General features: G+C 41.6%; 1 protein-coding gene across 3 annotated transcripts in view; it reads right to left on the reverse strand.

Moving 5' to 3' along the window:
• Positions 1-2768: 2768 nt before the first annotated feature.
• Positions 2769-19863, reverse strand: part of PCYT1B (phosphate cytidylyltransferase 1B, choline) — a 68647-nt gene continuing 51552 nt past the window's right edge. For all 3 annotated transcript variants that reach the window (XM_056861917.1, XM_056861918.1, XM_056861916.1), the window contains 5 exons: positions 18179-18330; positions 17066-17144; positions 13120-13262; positions 6509-6697; positions 2769-2988 (listed from right to left, as the gene is read on the reverse strand). In XM_056861917.1, coding sequence (XP_056717895.1) covers positions 2776-2988; positions 6509-6697; positions 13120-13262; positions 17066-17144; positions 18179-18330 — 776 coding nt within the window. In that variant the 3' untranslated portion in view covers positions 2769-2775. The remainder of the gene's footprint in view (positions 2989-6508; positions 6698-13119; positions 13263-17065; positions 17145-18178; positions 18331-19863) is intronic.

Here is a 19863-nt window from a genome sequence, read left to right on the forward strand (position 1 = left end):
AATTCCACCCCAGATAAACTTGTTCCACAGAGAATTGTTCCAATATGCTATCACGGCTGCCAGAATCCTATACGCGTCTCATTGGAAAACCAAAACAATCCCCATTGCAGTTAATGGACTGCAAAATTATTTGACTTTGCGACAATGTCAAGGCTAACTAATCTGATTCATAGAAAGCCGCTAGACGAATACAAACAGAGATGGCAACCACTCTTTGACAAATATATGTGATCTAAAATCAATTAATCTCCTCCAATCTTAGATAATTCTAAGACACAAATAAATGATAACTGTTAGTATATTTCTAAGAACTCAAAAATTGCTTGCTTTTATAAGATGTCAGAATGTCTTTTTTTAGATATTACTTTAGGCGGACATACTATGTACTGCGGACATAATTAACATAGCAATAATGGATATAGCAGTCAAGCAAGATTTATTTTATTCAAGTGGGTATAGTAGTGAGCAGCGGTTAGTAGCACTCTTCATTAACTGTGGGTTCATTTGATAATGGTTTAGATTAATTTAGTTTCTTTATAAGCAGTATTTTGGGCCTATGAGTGACCTGCTGAGCTTGAGAACTGCTAACATTTATACTATGTTTTTCTTCTCCCCTAAGTGTACTTCCCCCTTTTCCCCTTCTGTATCCTTATACTGAAAAAATAAGAAATTAAAATTAAAACTAAATAAAAATAAATAATAGTACTTACATTGTGTCTGGGGCCAGCGTTTGACCCATCCTCAGCCAAGGTGCTATGGCAAAGTTGGGGACTTCTTCAACACTGCAGGAGATGAGTAGGCACACCAACCTCCCTTGAACCTCAGTCAGCTACCATTAACTCAGCCAGCCACAGCAACCAGACATGCACTGCTTTGGAGGGTGAACTGTGTCATTATACCCTGCTGAGGTCCTTCCCCTCCCCAAACCCTGCCTCCCCACAGCTGCTTTTTTCTTTGTTTGCCGTGTGCAGCATCTTCTGTAAAAGGAATAGCTAGTTTATTAATCTCTGGGGCAGGCTAACACAGTCCACCACATGTTGTTAGGTGCCAGATGTCTAACAACTCCCATGCAGTTGCATCCAGGATAGGGAGCAAAAACTTTCTGGAATCACTAGCGGGCCACCATCAATAGCTGTTGGGCAGCATTTGCTTCATAGATCATATTATACAGGCTTGCTTCAGGTTGCAAATAATTCATTTCTGAAAGCAAGGTATTTGGAAGGCTGGTGGGAAGTGCTTCAGATATAATCGAATGAGTCAATAACAGCCACTCCTTATGGAATGATGAAAACTGGCTATGCGGGAACTCCTGTTCCAGGTGATTGGGCTAAAGAGATGGTGGCTTGAATACATAAAAAGAGCCACCCTGAAATCTGATGCCTTATATACATTGTATATATGAACATGCTGTGAAAACCCTCCAATAACCTTTGATCTCCATGCATTTACATTACAAGATGAACTTCTGAAGTTTGGCTTTGGCATTTCGCGACTAGTTGTGGATACTCCAGTGACCCAAGCTGCTATAACTGCAGAAAAGAACCCAAGCTGGGTCTATACAGTTTCTTCAAAGCACTTATGCACTGCATAAATGTGTGTATACAGTATATAGCATGGACATGCTTTCATATTATGAAAAACATTTTAAAAACAGTCTACTGGATTTATACTACACAAGATGGAAAAAATGTAGTAGGGTGTACAGCTCACTGAAAAACTTATTCTTAAAAAATGTTCCCATCCAGAAATAAGCCTAATTAAGTTCAAGTTCTAACGTAATGGTTTGCATCCAGGGCATTAATGAGGGTGATCTCATAAATTGTCCCTGGTTGGCTCAAAGATTGTCCGAACAAGGGCCGAGGTTACCCATTTTAACATTCTTCTTCAAATTTGTATGTGTCTGTGTAAATAATTTAAAAAGCCAACCTGTGGATATAAAACATTACGTTAGGAACAGCCTAGACCTTGGACACTGTGTAGATAAATTAAAAATAGAGGGTTTGACCACTGCTTTAAGAAACAGTAACAAGGATACTGCTTTCTGTCCAAACAGCTTTCTGAGCAAAACCAAAGAAATCTCTGGCCAAAAAAAGTTCGCTTCTGAGGCACTAGTAAAACACAGAAAGAGGTGACCAAACAAATTGCGTCCACATTAAAGCAACCTTGCCCTATACAAAAGCCTGCTCAACAAGCAACATTCACAAACTCAATCAGATTTGAAGAGTGTCCAGTGTGAATGATAGGGAGCTCCGTTCCACTGGAGTGGTTTGATCTTTGGGGTTCTTATTCTCACTGTGGGAGCTTTTTGCTCCTTCCATTCAGTATTTCCTATTTGTTCTGAGAAGGTCCAGATTTTAGCAGTTGTGGGGTTCAAATATAGATCCATCTTGTTTAGCCAAAGGGACTGCCATATCTTTCCAAATACCAGCTTGCTTCCTCTCAAAAGCTGTTCAATTCCCCTTTTATGCAAAATTTCCCATAAATCTTGAGTGGCTTTAGCAGCAGCAACTACAACAGCACAATACACTGCTCAGAATGGTTGGTATGTAGCTCGGATATTTTGCATATCTTTTTCATCATTCACTGCTGGTCCAGCAACCCCCCCTTTCTGTAAGTACTTGTGCTGCAACTGGGATCTCCAGTGTCCATGCGGTTCCCCCTTCTTTTTTCAGAAATATCCCATGCATTGTTTTTCTTATTTCTCCCACTTCACTTGTGAATGAGAGTGCCATTTGTGTATTTTATTTCTCTTCTTTGTAATTTTGTTTTTGTTTTTTACTTTTCATCCTCATCTCCCTCGCTCATGCTGCTAATGGATGCTGAGGCAGCTTTTGGAGATGAAGGGGGTGATGCTTTCCTGAAGAGCCATGGAGAAGGGGGAGATGGAGACCGTGATGGAGACAGTCCTCGTGTTGGACTGCTTGTGGGACTCTGCCTTGGAGACAAGGCTTGGAGCATGCGGCCACTCCTTTCTTGAAACATCTGCTTCTGGAAAACAAAACAGTGGACAAAACAGGCACATGACACACTATAACAGGAGAGGTCAGCCAGCTTGGAAGAGGGAACAGCAGTTATTCAGAATGGACCTATATAGTGCAAAAATCATCAGCAGAAATTGCAAAATGTAATACCAAGATGCTATTCTTGGACATGTGATGATGTCCATTTTTCAATCAAATTCAAGTTTTACATTTGCATCACTAATATTATAAAAACTAAAGACTATTTAAATGCTATGTAAAACAATGGGACTGAATACTTTCTGCACCACAAATAATATCTGGTACAGGTATGAGTAGGTATGTCACATAAAGTGCACAAGACTATCTGTACTTTTATTTGATCATGCTATATAAATATAATTATTACAATTATTTGACGTCACAGTCCTTCCTTTTTAACACTTTTCTTTCTTTGTTTTATTCTCCTTTAATCTCACAGTCCTTCCTTTTTACTCTTTCCTTTTTCAGTTTTCATGTTCCTTTCTTCCCCTTTCTCACCCCTTCTGTCTCCCTATCCTTCATCCCTACGCCATGCCACTTCTCTAGGTGTCTTTGAAGTATACTAAAAGCTAACAGATAGAAGGATGTTGAATAAATTCTTTATTTAACTGTTGCATCAACAAAAAGAAGCTATTGTATTATTAACTAGTCATTTCAACAAAGGGTCTATTAGATGCAATTTTGATTTCTGTGCATTTTTTCAACTCAACACTCCTTGAGCGTTGACAGACAAATTAGTTCTAAAAGATTAAACACCTCCTTATTCTAACTTCTGCAACAATACCAACAGGTTAGAGTCTTATATCTGCCATTTTCTATATGGTGTATCATGACCCCAGTACCTTAATCAAGCTTTAAAATATTTATTACCTTTTAGAAGTGGAAACAGGAAAATATACTGAAATGTTATCTTCACCACAGCATCAACACAATGTAGCTATTGTAGGGTTAAATATTTATGTTCACACTGCAACAATTTTCTGTTATGTGTTGATGTCTTTACACACAGTGGTACCCCTCCCAGTTCACGGAGGGGTATATAACTGAATGAAATATCACAGGGCATATGAAGGGACAAGAGTAGGAGAAGTCGTTCTTTGGGGGTGAGGACTTTTGAGTTTACAGAAAATTTAATTTTTACAATTTATTTATTGCAATATGCTTGCACTTCACAGGCAAGTGGCTGCGTGTTGAGATATTTGTTCTTGAACAGGAGATTAGCCTGACTTCACAGGCAGCAACTTTACATGCCTGGCAAAAAGTCCGGGAATTACAGCAGTGGTCTACTACCTAGAAGGGGGAGTCCCTGATTGGCTCTCTAGCAAGTGAGAGCCAATTCCATTCCTAAATAGCAACTACAGCAGGGCCTTATTTTGATTAGTACTGTGGGACATGGGAAGGTTAGCTCTCAACCACACCCATGTTATCTTGACCTTAAAAGACTCCGGAAACTGTGATTTGTCCTACGAAGGCGGTGCCCATGTCTTCCCAGTGCAGCAAATACCAGCTCTAGGAGGGTAATTTGTGAATATAGCATGGGTTTATCCTTGTTAACCACAATCTCTATCCAAACTGGAGCCTCCCACTGCTGCTATTTACAATGGAGAAACACATTAGAGATTCAATTACAAATCTTCTTGCATCTTAACTGTTTTGGCCACCATACTTTCCACTGCTGAGAAAAGGCCAGTAAAACAGGGACTTCAAATAGAACTGGAGAAATTTCTAGTAATGGGTGATGAAGCCCTTACCCTACCTGTTAGAAATTACTCATGGGTTTCAAATATATTATTTCACAAACAATTATAATAATAGTACATTAATGGATACACATTTCTGATCTGAGAAATGAACATACTTGTAACTATTTCTGTACATCTAATGTCAACATTGAAAGCAATGTTTGATATGGGAAATCAGCGTTAATAACAATTCTGACTCTAATAGCAAGTTATCATAAAAAGCTCACTTTTTGAACTTGTTGACATGGAATTAATTATTCTCCCAGAACACCTCAGCTTTACTGTCATTAAGCTCTTCTTCAGAACAATGCCAGCTCAAATTTCACTCATCAGTGGATAATTTTATGTGGCTTGGCTCTGCAAAGGCCTTCATGTAAAATTGTTTCCAGTTTCCTGCTCTGTTGATGCGACTGTCACTCTTAATCACAGAAGAAACCAAAATTCTTCTCACTTTACATTTTCACACAGCCAAATCTGTAAAACTGAGCCAGCCCCTCATTTCAACTCATTTGTATGTCTTTTAGTTCTGATCATGGTCTTCCCAGCAAAAATTCCTTAAGAAGTTAACAAAACAAAAACAAAACAGTTAACAAAACAAAAATATTCACTTTAGAAGGGGAGGACCATGGAGGACAGAGGCCATGATGAGTACATGAAAATGTCATGTTCAGAGACAGAACCCCTCTGAGTACCAGTGTTGGGAGGCAATAACCGAGAGAGGTTTCTGACTCCATGTCCTGCATTGTAGGCTTTCCAAGGGCATCTTGTTGGCCACTCTGTGAAACAGGATGCTGGACTAGATGGACCGCTAGTCTGATCCAGTAGGGCTCTTCTTATGATAAAGACTTGGAAGGCAACACAGCTCAGCAGAACGCAGAAGTCCCCAGTTCAATCCCTGATATCCATTTCAGTAACATCCTTGGAAAAGATCTTATGTTGACATCAGGGTACACTCGCGATGATGCCATTTGCCCTAGTATGGAGAGCACATGTTCTACCATGTGTGTCCTCCTCCAGTGCTACTTAGGGGGTTTCTCTACTTTATCTTCCTAAATGGAGTGCTTTTTTTTTTAAAGGGGTGTGTGTGTTCTAATCATGCTCCAGCAACCTCTTTCCCATCCTCAGTACACTCTTTCGCAAACTTACCTTAGGAAGAGACCAGGCCAAGTGCCTACATGGGAAGATGGCTATTTTCCAGGGTCCCAACCACATTGGTGCCATTTTCTTTCTGTCAGTCCATTCCAGGTGCCTTTTTCCCCACTACAACACTGGAGGGCTTTTAACAAAAATATGCAATTGCAAAAAATGCTACAACACCAAAAGCCCCACAACAGTGTGTGTGTGTGGGGGGGGGGGGATGGTGGGGAAATGGCAGCTGAAAGAGGAGAATGCACAGAAAGCTCCAATGTGGTAGGTTTGTTGCTACTGTGAATACCTCTGCCCTAGAAAACAGGGCCTCCAGGTGACTGAGCAATATTGAGCAAAGGGCACAGGGCACAAATTTTAACCTTTACCCAATACTGGTTCTTATCTAAACCCCCATTTAAGAATGTTTAAAGAGATGGGTGATCTGAACACGGATTTCCAATATCTCATTCAGTTTGGTCCCAAGATTCATAGTGGTAATGCACGTAATATAAATCACCATGCAACTGTAATTATAAGAAGCATGTAGATCACCATGATTCTAGGCTCTGCTGCTGCTAACAGTGATGGAATAAATTACAAATGTATCAAAGAGTTTATAGAATGGTAAAGTTGTACCCAAGCTCCATCTGGTCCAAACAGCTCTAGGAAGTTGCCAATAAATTCTCTGGACTTTTCTTCCCATTTCTGAATGAGATCGTGACTTTTTTCTTCCACTCGGTTCACAAATTCTTTAGATTTTTCTTCAACATTCTTGACTTTTTCCTTCATTTTGTCTACCTGATTCTGAAAACGGTATTTCTTTTCCTGGTAAAATAACATAAACAAATCAAAAAGCCACAAAGCATGAAAAAAATCTTGACTGTGCTGAAGTTATTACCTAGCCAGGAAGTAAACTGAATAGCATTACTGTTAATTCTCAATATGCAATCTAAAAACGTAATGGGATGGCTGAATTCTGATAAGTGTAATAGTTTAATTTAAGAAAATTAAATGTATTTACCCATGTTTTTTTTTCTTTTGTTCTAAGGGAGAAGTAGAGTTGATTTATTAGATAATATCACTTCATTTTATTACAACAAACAGGTGTGTGGAATCAGTCCTAGTTTATGAATTATATAGAATAAGGCAGGAAACTGAGGGAGGGAATACCAGATTGTCACTTCAAACTACAAAAATGTGTAGTGCAGCCTATCAAGGTTTAATGTAGCCCTCTTCCTGGAGTATTAATTTACTACATACATGGAGGGTGATTGTATTTGTGTGTGTGAGAGAGAGTGGGAGAATGGAAAAATTTGACAGCCGGAAACAATACAGCTCACAGTTCCTCTCACTCAGTCGACCATCTTATTCTACATAATAAGCAGAAAGGCTTGGCCATTGGTGAAAATATTTATCAGCTGCCCTTTATTTTTTGTGCCTTTAGGATGGCAATTCAGTGTATGGTTTTTGTTTTGTTTTTTAACTTCTGGTGCTAGCAAAAACGCACCCGGCAGAAGGGTTTGCTGGGTTCCCACAGTGGAGTAGCAAAGTGCTATTTCCACAACCGTTAGGTGGAGGAGCCGGGGGAGGGGGGACAGCATAATGAAGGCTGTCTGACATAGTAACTGAGCTGGCTGACATAGTAACTGCCTATTTTAAAATTTAATTTATTAATTTAATTTATTTTAGCCCATCAAAAGGCGTGTTTGAATAGCAGGAATCTTTTTGGGTGGGAAGGGAGTGATTTGGGGTTTGTTGTTTTATTTTGCTTTTAACTTATAGTGTTTTAACTATTATTGTAAGCCACATAGGGCCAAGAAGAAAGGTGGGTATAACTATTTTAATAAATAATAAAATGTTGTGTTTTCTTCGTTTTCCCATCCAGCTAACCTGGGAGCGATAGAAGAATGGGCTACTATTGTACAGATGGGGTAGCTCTTAGTAAGAATCAGTGAGAAGAATGAAAATGAGAATTTTTCTTGGGAGGCGAGAACACAATGAAAGTCTGGGAAGGGTTAATGAACTAAAGAGTGACATTTGGGTGCCAATTGCATTTGTCAGGGTACATTAAGTGCAGGTGAATTGATTTAGGGGGATCTGGTAAGGAAAATAATTTAGAAGGATTAACAAAAGTAGAAATTAATTGGGAGGAGCAAACTGATGCTTGAGGCGCAGACAAGTACTCTGTACTCTGCAAGTACTGAGGAAAGCAGCAAACTGTTCCTATCAGCAGCAGAGGATAGGACTTGCAATAATGGGTTTAAATTACAGGCAAAAAGGTACCGTCTGGATATTAGGGGAAAAATTTTTACACGGAGAGTAGTTCAACAGTGGAATCGACTGCGTAGGGAGGTGGTGAGCTCCCCCTCACTGGCAGTCTTCAAGCAGGGATGCTCTAGGCTGATCCTGCACTGAGCAGGGGGTTGGACTAGATGGCCTGTATGGCCCTTTCCAACTCTATGATTCCAAGTCAGTTGTCTCCTTTGAGCCCAGTTCTCTAACTGTGCTAAGCCAAAGGCGTGTGGGAAGTCTACAGGGAAGGCATGACGGCAAGAATCTTTTCCCATTATTTGACCCTAAGCACGTTCATTTAACTATTATAGGAGAGCTGGAATCAATAGCACTAGAAGCAGTTTGTAATGGAAGGGGCTAAGTGAAGATAAGAACATAAGAAAGGCCATGCTGGATCAAACCAAGGTCCATCAAGTCTAGCAGTCTGTTCACAGTGACCAACAAGGTGCCTCTAGGAAGCCCACAAAAAAGACAACTGCAGCAGCATTGTCCTGCCTGTGTCCCAAAGCACCTAATATAATAGGCATGCTCCTCTGATCCTGGAGAGAATAGGTATGCATCATGTCTAGTATTCATTTTTACTAGTAGCCATGAATAGCCCTCTCCTCCACGAACATGTCCACTCCCCTCTCAAAGCCTTCCAAGTTGGCAGCCATCACCACATCCTGGGGCATGGAGTTCCACAATTCAACTATGTGTTGTGTAAAGAAATACTTACCTTTATCTGTTTTGAATCTCCCACCCTCCAGCTTCAACACATGACTCCGTGTTCTAGTATTATGAGACAGGGAGAAGAGCTTCTCCCTGTCCACTCTCACCATACCATGCATAATTTTATAGACCTCTATAATATCTCCCCTTAATCGCCTTCTTTTCAAGCTAAACAGCCCTAAGTGTTTTAACCACTACTCATAGGGCAGTTGCTCTAGACCCCTAATCATTTTGATTGCTCTTTTCTGCACCTTCTCAAACTCTGCAATATCTTTAGGTGTGGTGACCAGAACTGTACACAGTATTCCAAATGTGGTCACACCATAGATTTGTACAAGGGCAGTATGATAGCAGAAGTTTTATTCTCTATTCTTCATCTAATTATGGCCAGCATGGAATTTGCCTTTTTCACAGCAGCTGCACACTGGATTGACATCTTTATCGAGTGATCCACTACCACCCCAAGATCCCTTTCTTAGCACAGATCCCATCAGTGCATATATGAAGTTGGGATTTTTTGCCGCAATATGCATCACTTTACCCTTGCTCACATTGAATCTCATTTGCCATTTTAATGCCCATTCCTCCAGTTTGAAGAGATCCTTTTGGAGCTCTTCACAGTCCTATTTTGTTTTAACCACCCTAAATAGTTTGGTGTCATCTGTAAACTTGGCCACCTCACTGTTCACCTCCAACTCCAGGTCATTGATGAACAGGTTGAAAAGCACCAATCTCAACAGAGATCCCTGAGAGACTCCACTGCTCACATCCCTCCATTGTGAGAACTGACAGTTGATTCCTACTCTCTGCTTCCTATTTTTCAGCTGGCTCTCAATCCATAAGAGGACTTGCCCTCTTATCCCATGACTGTGAAGTCTGCTTAGCAATCTTTGATGGGGGAATTCGTCAAAAGCCTTTTGGAAATCCAAATATACAGTGTTCACAGGCTCATTCCTGTCCACATGCTTACTGACACTTTCAAAAAACACTAAAGGTTTATTGAGACAGGACCTACCTTTACAGAAGCCATGTTGGGTTTTCCTCAGCAGGGCTTGCCCTTCTATTTGCTTGACAATTCTATAACGCTTTCCACTAATTTACCTGGAACAGCCATTAAGCTAACTGGCCTGTAATTTCCTGGGTCCCCCGAGAAACTTTTTTATAAATGGATGTTACATTGGCCTTTCTCCAGTCCTCTGGTACAGAGGCTGATCTAAGGGACATGTTACATATCACTGTTAGGAATTCAGCAATTTCCCATTTGAGTTCTTGAAGAACTCTAGGGCCATTAACACATGGCTGTTTTGTCTTGCAATTCTGCTGTGAATGCAGCGAATCTCCATTGTCTAAATGCATGATCCTCCCCATCCTGCGGCACCAACCCACTTCTGTTGCAAAACTTCCCCTGGTTTTCCAATCCCACTTTATCCCAATTAAAAACGAAGCGCAGCAATTGCGAGTGCTTGCCGCTGAGTTTCAGCGCTCGGGTCAACTCCTCTTCCTTCCAACACTCTCCCATTCCACTTTCCCCTCCCACTCCTCCTCCCACCTCCCTCTCGGCAAAACTCTCCAAAATGTCTGCCATCGCCCATAATGGCTGTACATCTCTGGAGTGGACGGTATACCAGTATACCAACGTATTGGTAAAATAGGGATGGGGGTCCTTCATGTTTCCCCCCTTTTCCCGACTGTCCTGTGAGAAAAGTCTTTGGTTTCATCCCCAAACTTCCTCAGGCAGCTGTTCTCTCAGTCAACTGGAAACTTGGGGGGGGGGGCTTTTTCGTTTTTGTTCTTTCTTACTCTTTGCCAGCAGCCACTGGTGTTTGGCTCCCAGAGGGAGAGGAGAGGGAGAAAGAAGCAGCAGTTACAAGAATCACTTGTGGCAGGGAGCTGTGCCATTGCTCCCCTATACACACACACACACACCTTTGCTGCAGCAGAGGCTGGGGTGTAGAGAAGGGGCACACACTGAAGAAACGAGAGAAGGCTTCTCCCCCCGCCAAACACAAAGAGGTAGCCATTCTCCAAGACTCCCTCTCACCATGGGAGCTCATTCACAGTCCAGGATCATCAGCGCCCACCCACTCGCCCGCCTTGCAGTACCCTAAAAGTCATGGCAACAGGCTATTTTTATTTTGCAAAACTGGCATCAGCAAATCACAGAGCACTGACAAAATAATGATCACTCCCCTACTATCCCGTGGCGCTTCACTTGGGAACTTCCCTCCCTGAGCATTTGTGGGATTGATGCAGGATGGAGTTCACCATGCATTCAATTTTTGGCTCCCAGGATAAAAAAGCGTGAGACATGACAGGGAGAATCGCAAGACAAATCAGCCATGTGTTAATAGCCTATGATTGTCTGGTCCCTGTGACTTGTTAGTTTGTAGTTTGTCAAGATGTTCTAGGACTTCCCACCTTGTTACCACTATTTGCCCCAGTTCCTCATTCTCTCCTCCCCAAAACCTCTGTTCAGGAGAAGGAATCTGCCCTATATATTCAACAGTGAAGACAGATGAGAAGAATTCATTTAGTTTCTCAGCAACTGCTTTATCCTCCCTTAATGTTCCTTTATTCCCATGGCACAGCTGCTTCCCTAGCTGGTTTGCTACTCCTAATGTACTTAAAGAATTTCTGATTGTTGGTATTAATGTATTTAGCGATATGTCCCTCAAAATCTTTTTTTGCATCTCTAATTGTTTGCTTGCATTTCCTTTGGGCAAGTTTGTGTTTGCTTTTGTTTGCCTTGTTTGGGTAATCCTTCCAGTTTCTGAAGGAAGCCTTTTTTGTTCTAATACCTTCTTTCACCTTACCCGTTAGCCATGGTGGTGACCTCTTGGACTTATCACCACCTTTCCTGACCTGCGATATACAATCTAGCTGAGCCTCTAGTAATGTGGACTTGAGTAACCCCCAAGCCTTTTCCAGAGATTTAACCCTCCTCAATGTTCTTATCAACTTCCTCTTTACCAGATTTCTCATTTTAGAGAAGTTCCCTCATTTAAAGGCAAAGATAATTGTGTGAGATTTCCCAGGCACTTTCCCACATACATATAAATTAAATTTGATAGAGTAGCAAAAGCCTGTGCATTGTAGATATTGCAGGCTCAAATGTGGGCATGTTATGCCTTCTTCCTACCCTGTCTCTCACTTCTAAGAAGGTGGTATTCAGGGAGGAAAATATGCAATGCTTCTGTAACCCCTTCCTCAATCTGTCCTGACATTTGTTGCTTAGATGTTGGAGTCTTTGGAGGAAATGTGGGATACTAGCAGAGCACAGGATATTCTTCTATTGATCTCTCAGGGCGAAGTTACATGTGATACTATAGTTCTGTGATTTGAACTCCAGATGCATTATTTTGGGCCTAAAATGAGGCCTCCCACATGGATTGTGGCCATTGTGCTGGGGGGAAAGGCAGTTAAGTTTCAGCTACATTGTTTCCTCAATTTAAAGTACCAAAGTACCGCTGACTGCTTTTTCCTGGCAGGGAAAAAGATAAACACAAATCAAGTATCTGTTGCTTTTCCCTATTGAGGCTTAAAGTAACCCAGGGGAAACTGTCTGTGTTGAGGTGTGGGTGGGGAAGAGCAATTAAATCTCTAATGGCATGGTCCTGATCTATATCCACACGAAACTGCTTCTTATGGCCAAATAAAACATCTAGAGTCTGAATGACGGAGCTCCAGTGTTATACACACCTTGGCCCTTGGAGCCCAAAGGAGAAAGGGAGGCCTCCAATTATTGTGTGTCCCAAAGCAGACAGATGATTCAGAACCTGCTGCATAGAGGTTTAATATGAAAGGAGTTGTAAGCTACATTCTTAACAGAAACCAAAGAAAGTTATAGAAACGAAAGACTGTGGAATATATATTTTTCCTAAATAGGTGTATATTGGTATATATTTTGATTTTTTCCCCACATGTGCACATACTGGGAATTTGCAGCTGGCAGTGGGTGGGTTCCAAACCGGTATATCCCTAAGCAGAACAGTCATAGATGTGATCTTAATATATGACGATGTTTTCCTCCTCCTTTTGTGTTCATAAAGACAAAAACATCACATTTGAAGCTGTCAAGCTGTAGAAGTGATATAGGAATGGGTAATACTGACTTCTTTTGAAGAGCACTAAAATAATGCCAAATAGAATCTGAAACATGCTCTGTTCCCGGCCACCATGTTAATTCTTCTAACCCTTTAGGGTTTGAACCTAAGTCCAAAGGAAGAGGAGACATATGCACTTACATTTATAAAACTAACATTCAGCTCTTTAGCAGTGTATCCTCTCTGAAGGTTACGACGGGCGTACACATCATAATCACGTACGATTCTGGTGATAATGTCTGAAGTTGAGATGCCTTCCGTTCTCTGAGTTGGTACAAACATTCCTGATTAAAAGAGAGAGGTAAAAGTGAGCTCTGAGAAAGTCTCCCACTTTCATACATTCTTCACTGTTTGTTTCTGAATGACTCGGTTGTGGTAGTTGATTTTTAATAAAAACATCTCAGTACTATGGCTCCATCAGAGCCCACAGGCTGTCGGACTCAGAATAAATGAGTTCTGAGCACAGAGCGGTGCCTTTTACAAGCCACGGATAGAAGGGCGTGGCATTTGTCTCTGTGTAAGGTCTAGATAACCATACACACAAAAAAATGTGTTTATCGACTTTGAATGTGTACATTATTATTATTATTATTATTACTATTACTAATATTACTAATATTATTATACTATCAAGTATTGTTAATTTTGAATAAGATACATTACTGATAAAATGAGGGGCCCTACCTATGATGAAGGCGCCTCAGCGTACTGCTAACTTATCAGTTATGTTCTTCTTGTTTGAGTAATGCATATTGAAACAAGTTTGTAATTTACCTCTTCTGAAACAATGGCCATATTCATTCTAAAGTTCTACCTTCTGCTTCTGGAATGTATCTTCAGGTCCTGCTTCCTACAGTTTATGATGAATTATTTTATTCAGGGCTGGATTAAGACATACTGAAGTCCTAAAGCTACGCCAAAGTTTGAAGCTCCACAGAATTACCAAAAATGTGTACTTTTAACCAATTACATAAAATTTAAAATGTAGGTTTTTTTTATTTAGAGGCTGCTCATAATCTAAGGCTGTAAACAGTAGCTTACTTAATTTATGTGTTAAATCCAGCACTGAGTTCTCCTTTTAAACCATATCACACTCTGTGTAATTTTCATGCTCCTGTGAGATTGATTTGGCTGTGTGTGTTTTGACTGGCCCAATGTTACCCAGTGAGCTTCCACGGCAAAGTGGGTGTTTGAACCTGGGTCTCCCAGATCCTAGTCTGATACTCGAACCACTACACCACACCGGCTTTTGTGGGGTGACTGCTATTGAATAGTAGCAAGCAGCCATGCCTGGGTTAGTCATGCAAGCTGGGTGACAGCAAGTTTCCCAGTGGTTGCCACTGGCCCTGGCGAGTGCACCTTCAAAAGGCCCTAACAGTCCTGGAAAGTGCCCTGCCCCCTCCACCAGCCTTTTATTGAGAGAAAACATGGTTTCACCTGGCAATATTGTTGTATTTGCCTAGTAACAGCCACAATGGGCATTTGTTTCTTAAAGCTACTGTCGCTGATTCTATTATTTTGGGGGCTTTTAATCTCCCTATGTATTTTAAAAAAGATTTTCAGATTTTTCTGCTTTCTCAAGGCTTTCTCAAGTTTGCAGAAAGATTTGTCCTGCCTTATATAATTTCCAGATTTAAGTATCTCCATATTTGGTCACATTGAGAATTAGATATATATATATATTTAATTGTTTAGACCAGGGGTCGCCAAACTCATTAGTCAAGAGAGCCAAATATCAACAGTACAACGATTGAGATTTCTTTTGAGAGCCAAATTTTTTAAACTCAAACTATATAGGTAGGTACACTGTTTATTAACTTAATAAACTTTAATTAAAATTTAGCAGAAGTGGAAACCAGTACAGCACCTACTGCACAGTGGGGTGGTGAATGGCTGTGGGGAGAGTGTAACCTCCCCCCCCCCGTTCCTTTTGAAAACGGCACAAAGTAGCAGGAAGAGGGGAAACCTGCAGTAATAGGCCAGGGGAGGGCTAACAATTGCCAGACAAAAAGGCCCACTGTTTTCTCCCCACCACCACCATCACCCAGTGAGGGTCCAGATGTCCAGGGATCCCAGGCACAGAGGAAGAGGCCAGCAGGTCCCCGGTCTGTGTGTGTTCCATGCAAACAAACAAGGGGGAGATGCACAGTCGATCCTTCCTTCCCCCCCGCCACGGACATGCCAGTTTCCTCCTGGCCAGAGGGAGGGGCAGGTGCTCACCCCCCCCCACCATTCTGGGACCGACGGGCTCCAGATTCAGGGCAGGCAGGCAGGGCCGCGCGCCCAGGCGGCTTCCACGGGGTGGGGGAGAAAGGAGAGTCCCCCAACTGCCCCTTCCTCCCTCCCTCCCTCGAGGCCACGGCGCCAGCCCCCTCCCCCCTCCCAGGGGCGGCCTGAGCACGGCCTTGGGCCCGCTCTGCAGCCCTGGGGGTGAGAGCGGCCGTACCGAAAGAGAGGCCCGCGCGGCAGGGAGGGGGGAGGTGGCGGCCGCCGGGGCAGCTTGCTCTCTGCCTCCCCCTCCCCTCTGGGCTGCGGGTGGCCTCAAGCGAGAAAGGCGCTGCGCGGGGCTTCCTCGTCCGGGCAAAGCGCATCCAAAGCAATGAGAATTTCTCTCGAGCCTTTCTGAAGAGGGACTCGAGGAGCCAACAGCAGAAGCCAAGAGGCAGCGGGTGGGCTTACCGTGCAAATATCGAAACAGCGGCTGCTCCCTCCGCTGCTTAAGAAACCCCCAATCCCCACAGCAGGCCAGCCAGCAGCAGCAGCACGTGGTCGCTCCTTTGTAATTCGAGTGCCTCCTGCGCAGACTTCTCCCCACAGCAGGCCCGCCAGCAGCAACGGCACGTGGTCGCTCCTACGTAACCCAAGTGCCTCCTGCGCAGACTCTCTCCCGCCCCCCGCCCCTTTCGCTACTCAGCCGGGCCCGGACATGGAAAGAGCCGCACTCAAGGGACATGGAAAGAGCCGCACTTTTGCGACCCCTGGTTTAGACTGTCAATATGCACAAAGTTATGCTCACTGTAAAGTCCCATATAGGAATAGTTTCCCCCATGATCACGCCTTCATGGAGAGAAGAGTACTACCTTTTGTCTTTCTATCATTCAGTTGTTAAAGGCACATGAAGAAAAGTGCCCAACCCTATACAGGATCATGGCTATAGATATTAGTGTGCAGTTTTGCCATATATTACTATTTATATCATAAACCTGAATGTACGGTTTCTTTTATTTTTCATGTTTGTATAACATCAGGTTATTTTAGACAAACTGATATATACCCAACAATACTGATATAAACTGATATATACTCACAAGCAAGCATACATGATGGACTGGATCCAAGGATTCCCTTCAGCTAAGTGAAGAAGGGGGCAGCTTAGCAGAAGGGAGGCCAATTTAATATATTTAAAGTTTTTTGTACCACATGGATACTTATTTTAGAACCAAATCTCTAAAAGCTGGAGCTGATAAATACCCGTATTACAATCAACTACTGATCTAATAGTTCCACCATCCTAAGAAATATTATTTTATATCAAACCAGTGTGTCACCTATTTGTTAAATAGTTGAAGCATGGATATTGGCCTTAGAGTGCTACATATGGAACTTGAGAGGGTTCTTGTAGTTTGAAGAGTTTCAGAGATGGAAAAATTCTGCCAGATGTTACATTTCCTGACATAGTAGGGTTTAGATTGGAATTGCTGGACCTAGTGATATTCACCTCCTGATGCAAACCTTTGTTGGAGTCTGGGCTTGGTGATGCTAACTGGACTACAGGTCCCAACTTCCTCCTCCAATTCAGTGAATACATATGGAGTAGAACTAACAACTCCTCAAGCAATATGCTTAATTTCTGACACACAGAAAAAGGCTATAAAGACCTTATTTAATTTAAACATCTCCCAAGACCATAATGTGGTTTTAAGAAAAAAAATCTTTCTGCCAAAGTCAATGTTCATCTGTAAATTATTTGTTGGCAGGAAGTTTATATTGCCTCTACCAGCAGTAATGGCAATGTGAAGCCAGAACATACTTGGGTCAACCTTTAAGGAAAGGATTGACAAAGTGAAAATTAAAAACTGGCCCTCACCTGCTTCCTTTATGTGCTTATACACATCATCTGAACCAGCAGAAGAATATGGAATATCATCATGGGCTACAAAATCAATCTGGAAGGCACAGAAGAAAGGAAATAGAGTTGGAATTTTTTGAATTCTTAGTTGTTATTATTTTGAAGACATAACTTGTTTAATAGCCAGTATCAATTTGACAATGCACAAAAGAATAATAATCAAAGTATTAAAGATATTTTAAACTATTGTGATCAAAATGAACTATGGCACATGAACTATGGTTGAATTCAAGACTTTTGGTTCACAAGCTTATTCTGTTCTGAAACTGTGCATGCAGAACCAGATAAAGACTCAAAGTTGGTTGTCGCCACTTTCACATGTCCCACAATTAGCATAGATTAGCTACTAGAGTAAAACCAAAGATCTTGTGAAGATAATTGTGTGTTATCCAAAAGTACTTGCTTATAAATACAATGCTCAACTGGGGATACTGCAGAAATGTTAAGTGTCCACCAATGGTAACATCACTAAGCAAGGGGTTTCGCAAACCACAAAAGTGCTCAGTGTTAGTGAAGAGACAGCAAACTTTGGTTGATCTATCTCATAAGTTCACATTAGACAAGTGCAAGAACAGAATAACAATATGTGTTTGGTTACCTGCTTATCCAGCTTGAGTCACACTATATTATATGAAGCAAGCACAATTTTCTGCAGTTGTGTTTCAGATCACATGTATTACAACTCGAGATAGAGAGCTGATTGTAAATACTTCCTTATGTTCAAGACAATCGAGAGGTATAAATGTTTGCATGTTTAGATTGTGCAAAACACTGTTCCTCATACATGAAGAATCTGAGGAATATGAGAACTTCTTAGACAATGGTTTGAAATGATAGTAAATCTTTACCAAGAAAAGGAGGAGTGCTGTCGGAGGTAAACTAAAATTTAAAAAATATACTGAGGTTGGAGGGGAAACAAAGCATGAATCACACTAGCCAAATGTGCAGCCTTAACCTGTGTTGTTTGCATTTGTGCCATTTTTTTCTACCAGGAAAGTCTCAAGATTTTGATCCAGTAGTAACTAGAAAGAAATGTTTTATTCCCTTTTCTGAACAACAAAAGAAAAGTACCTTATGCTTTTCCAGAAACTCAGGTGTAAGCGTCCATGGAGCATCTCTAATGACTTCATCTACATAGCGGCAGTGTCTGAGGGCCTCATACCTCTCGGCTTCATTCATTACAGTGAATCCTTTAAACTTATGTGTTAGATCATCACTGCAAACTGACAAAAAAAAAAAAATTGCCCAATGAACTCTAGCAAATCTGTGCTATTAGAAATTTTTCAAAGCTATTTGGTGAGTTGAATGTATAGTTTTCAAACCAAATCACAAACATAGCCATTTGCGACTATAAAATTAAAATATAACTGCCCCCAAAACTGAAGTTCCTAATGAGATGTGACAGGAAAGTGCTACCTCAGCTCTATAGCCACAGTTGCTTCTACATAAGTGTTTTGCACTGATTTGAGTCTCAAAGTGCAGGCTAGGTTTTTTGGGGAGCATCCATATAACTTTATCTCCCAGTCATCCTCCAGTTGTTCACTTTCATAGTTTCCCCTGCTTTATCCGTTTTGTTCCAAAACCTGCTTTTTAATATGGTCTTTCCAAAAAGATCGTAGTTATAGCAGGTTTGCTCTCTGTGTGGATGATAGAGTTTGGATTTTTTTTAAAATCCCACCAGATGTTTTTATTGGAAACTTTAAATAGTGTTTGGATACATTACACTGCTTTCCCCAACAGGAAACTGGACAATATGAACCAGTGATAGAGTAGCAGAGATTTTGCTTCAGCAGTGAGACACATGAATGTTCTTCCGCTAACTTCTCAGCTTTTGCCACAGCTGGGGCAGGAGTGACTGGAGGCTTCAGAGGCAGCTGCCGAAGGAGAGACTGAGAGGGCTGGGGCCAGCTCCAAGGCAAAAGGCAACACCCAGCTGTGGAAAGCAGCAGACGAGGCTGGGGAGAAGACGACAAGAGAGCTCTGACCAAAATGCTGAGGAGAGCAAACGGCTACAGCAGCAGGGAAGAGCCAGGCCAACTCCTGGAGGGGCTTATATACAAAGGAGGACTACAGCAAGGGAAGGGAAGTGGGCACAGAGTTATTGAGACTGTAGAAGTTTCTATCACCCATATTATACATGTGTATCAAACTGAACCTAGAGCTAAAAGTATAAGTGGCAAAACAGTACGGGTTGCTATAGACCCAGACTATATTTAAAGTAGTAAGTTTGTTTTTCAGAAAGGGTCTTGACCATCTTCCATTGTCATCCAGGTTTGAATATTCTCTTCATTGTTGCTTTTTTCACTGTTTCAGAGGGGGGATCGATGTAGAAGGTGTCCAGTAGTTTCATGCTCTGAGATTCATTAGTGGCTGTGAGAAAGGAACCTTTATGTCTCACTATCAGTTTAAATGGGTAGCGTCATTTGTATCTGATGATGTTTTTACGTAAAGTTTCTGAGACTGGTTAAGCTGCTGTTGCCTCCCCAAAGTCGCTGCTGATATATCCTCAAAGACTTGTATCTGGGTTTCTTGAAAAGGCAAAAAGCCCCTTTCCCATGCCACACGTAGAATTTTCTCCTTCAATCTATGGTGCAGGAAGCAAGCTATAATATCTCAAGGAAATGTTGAATGCCTGTCTTGTAAAGGACCAATTCAGTGGGCTCTTTCAATTATTGGAGTCTTTCTTCCAGCTGCAGTACTTTAGCTAGCCAGGTAGAGATAAAAAGAGAGGCATCTGTGCCTTCCACTTTTTCAAC

The sequence above is a fragment of the Euleptes europaea genome, chromosome 16 (genome assembly GCF_029931775.1).
Source record: "Euleptes europaea isolate rEulEur1 chromosome 16, rEulEur1.hap1, whole genome shotgun sequence".
In the NCBI taxonomy this organism is placed as follows: domain Eukaryota; kingdom Metazoa; phylum Chordata; class Lepidosauria; order Squamata; family Sphaerodactylidae; genus Euleptes; species Euleptes europaea.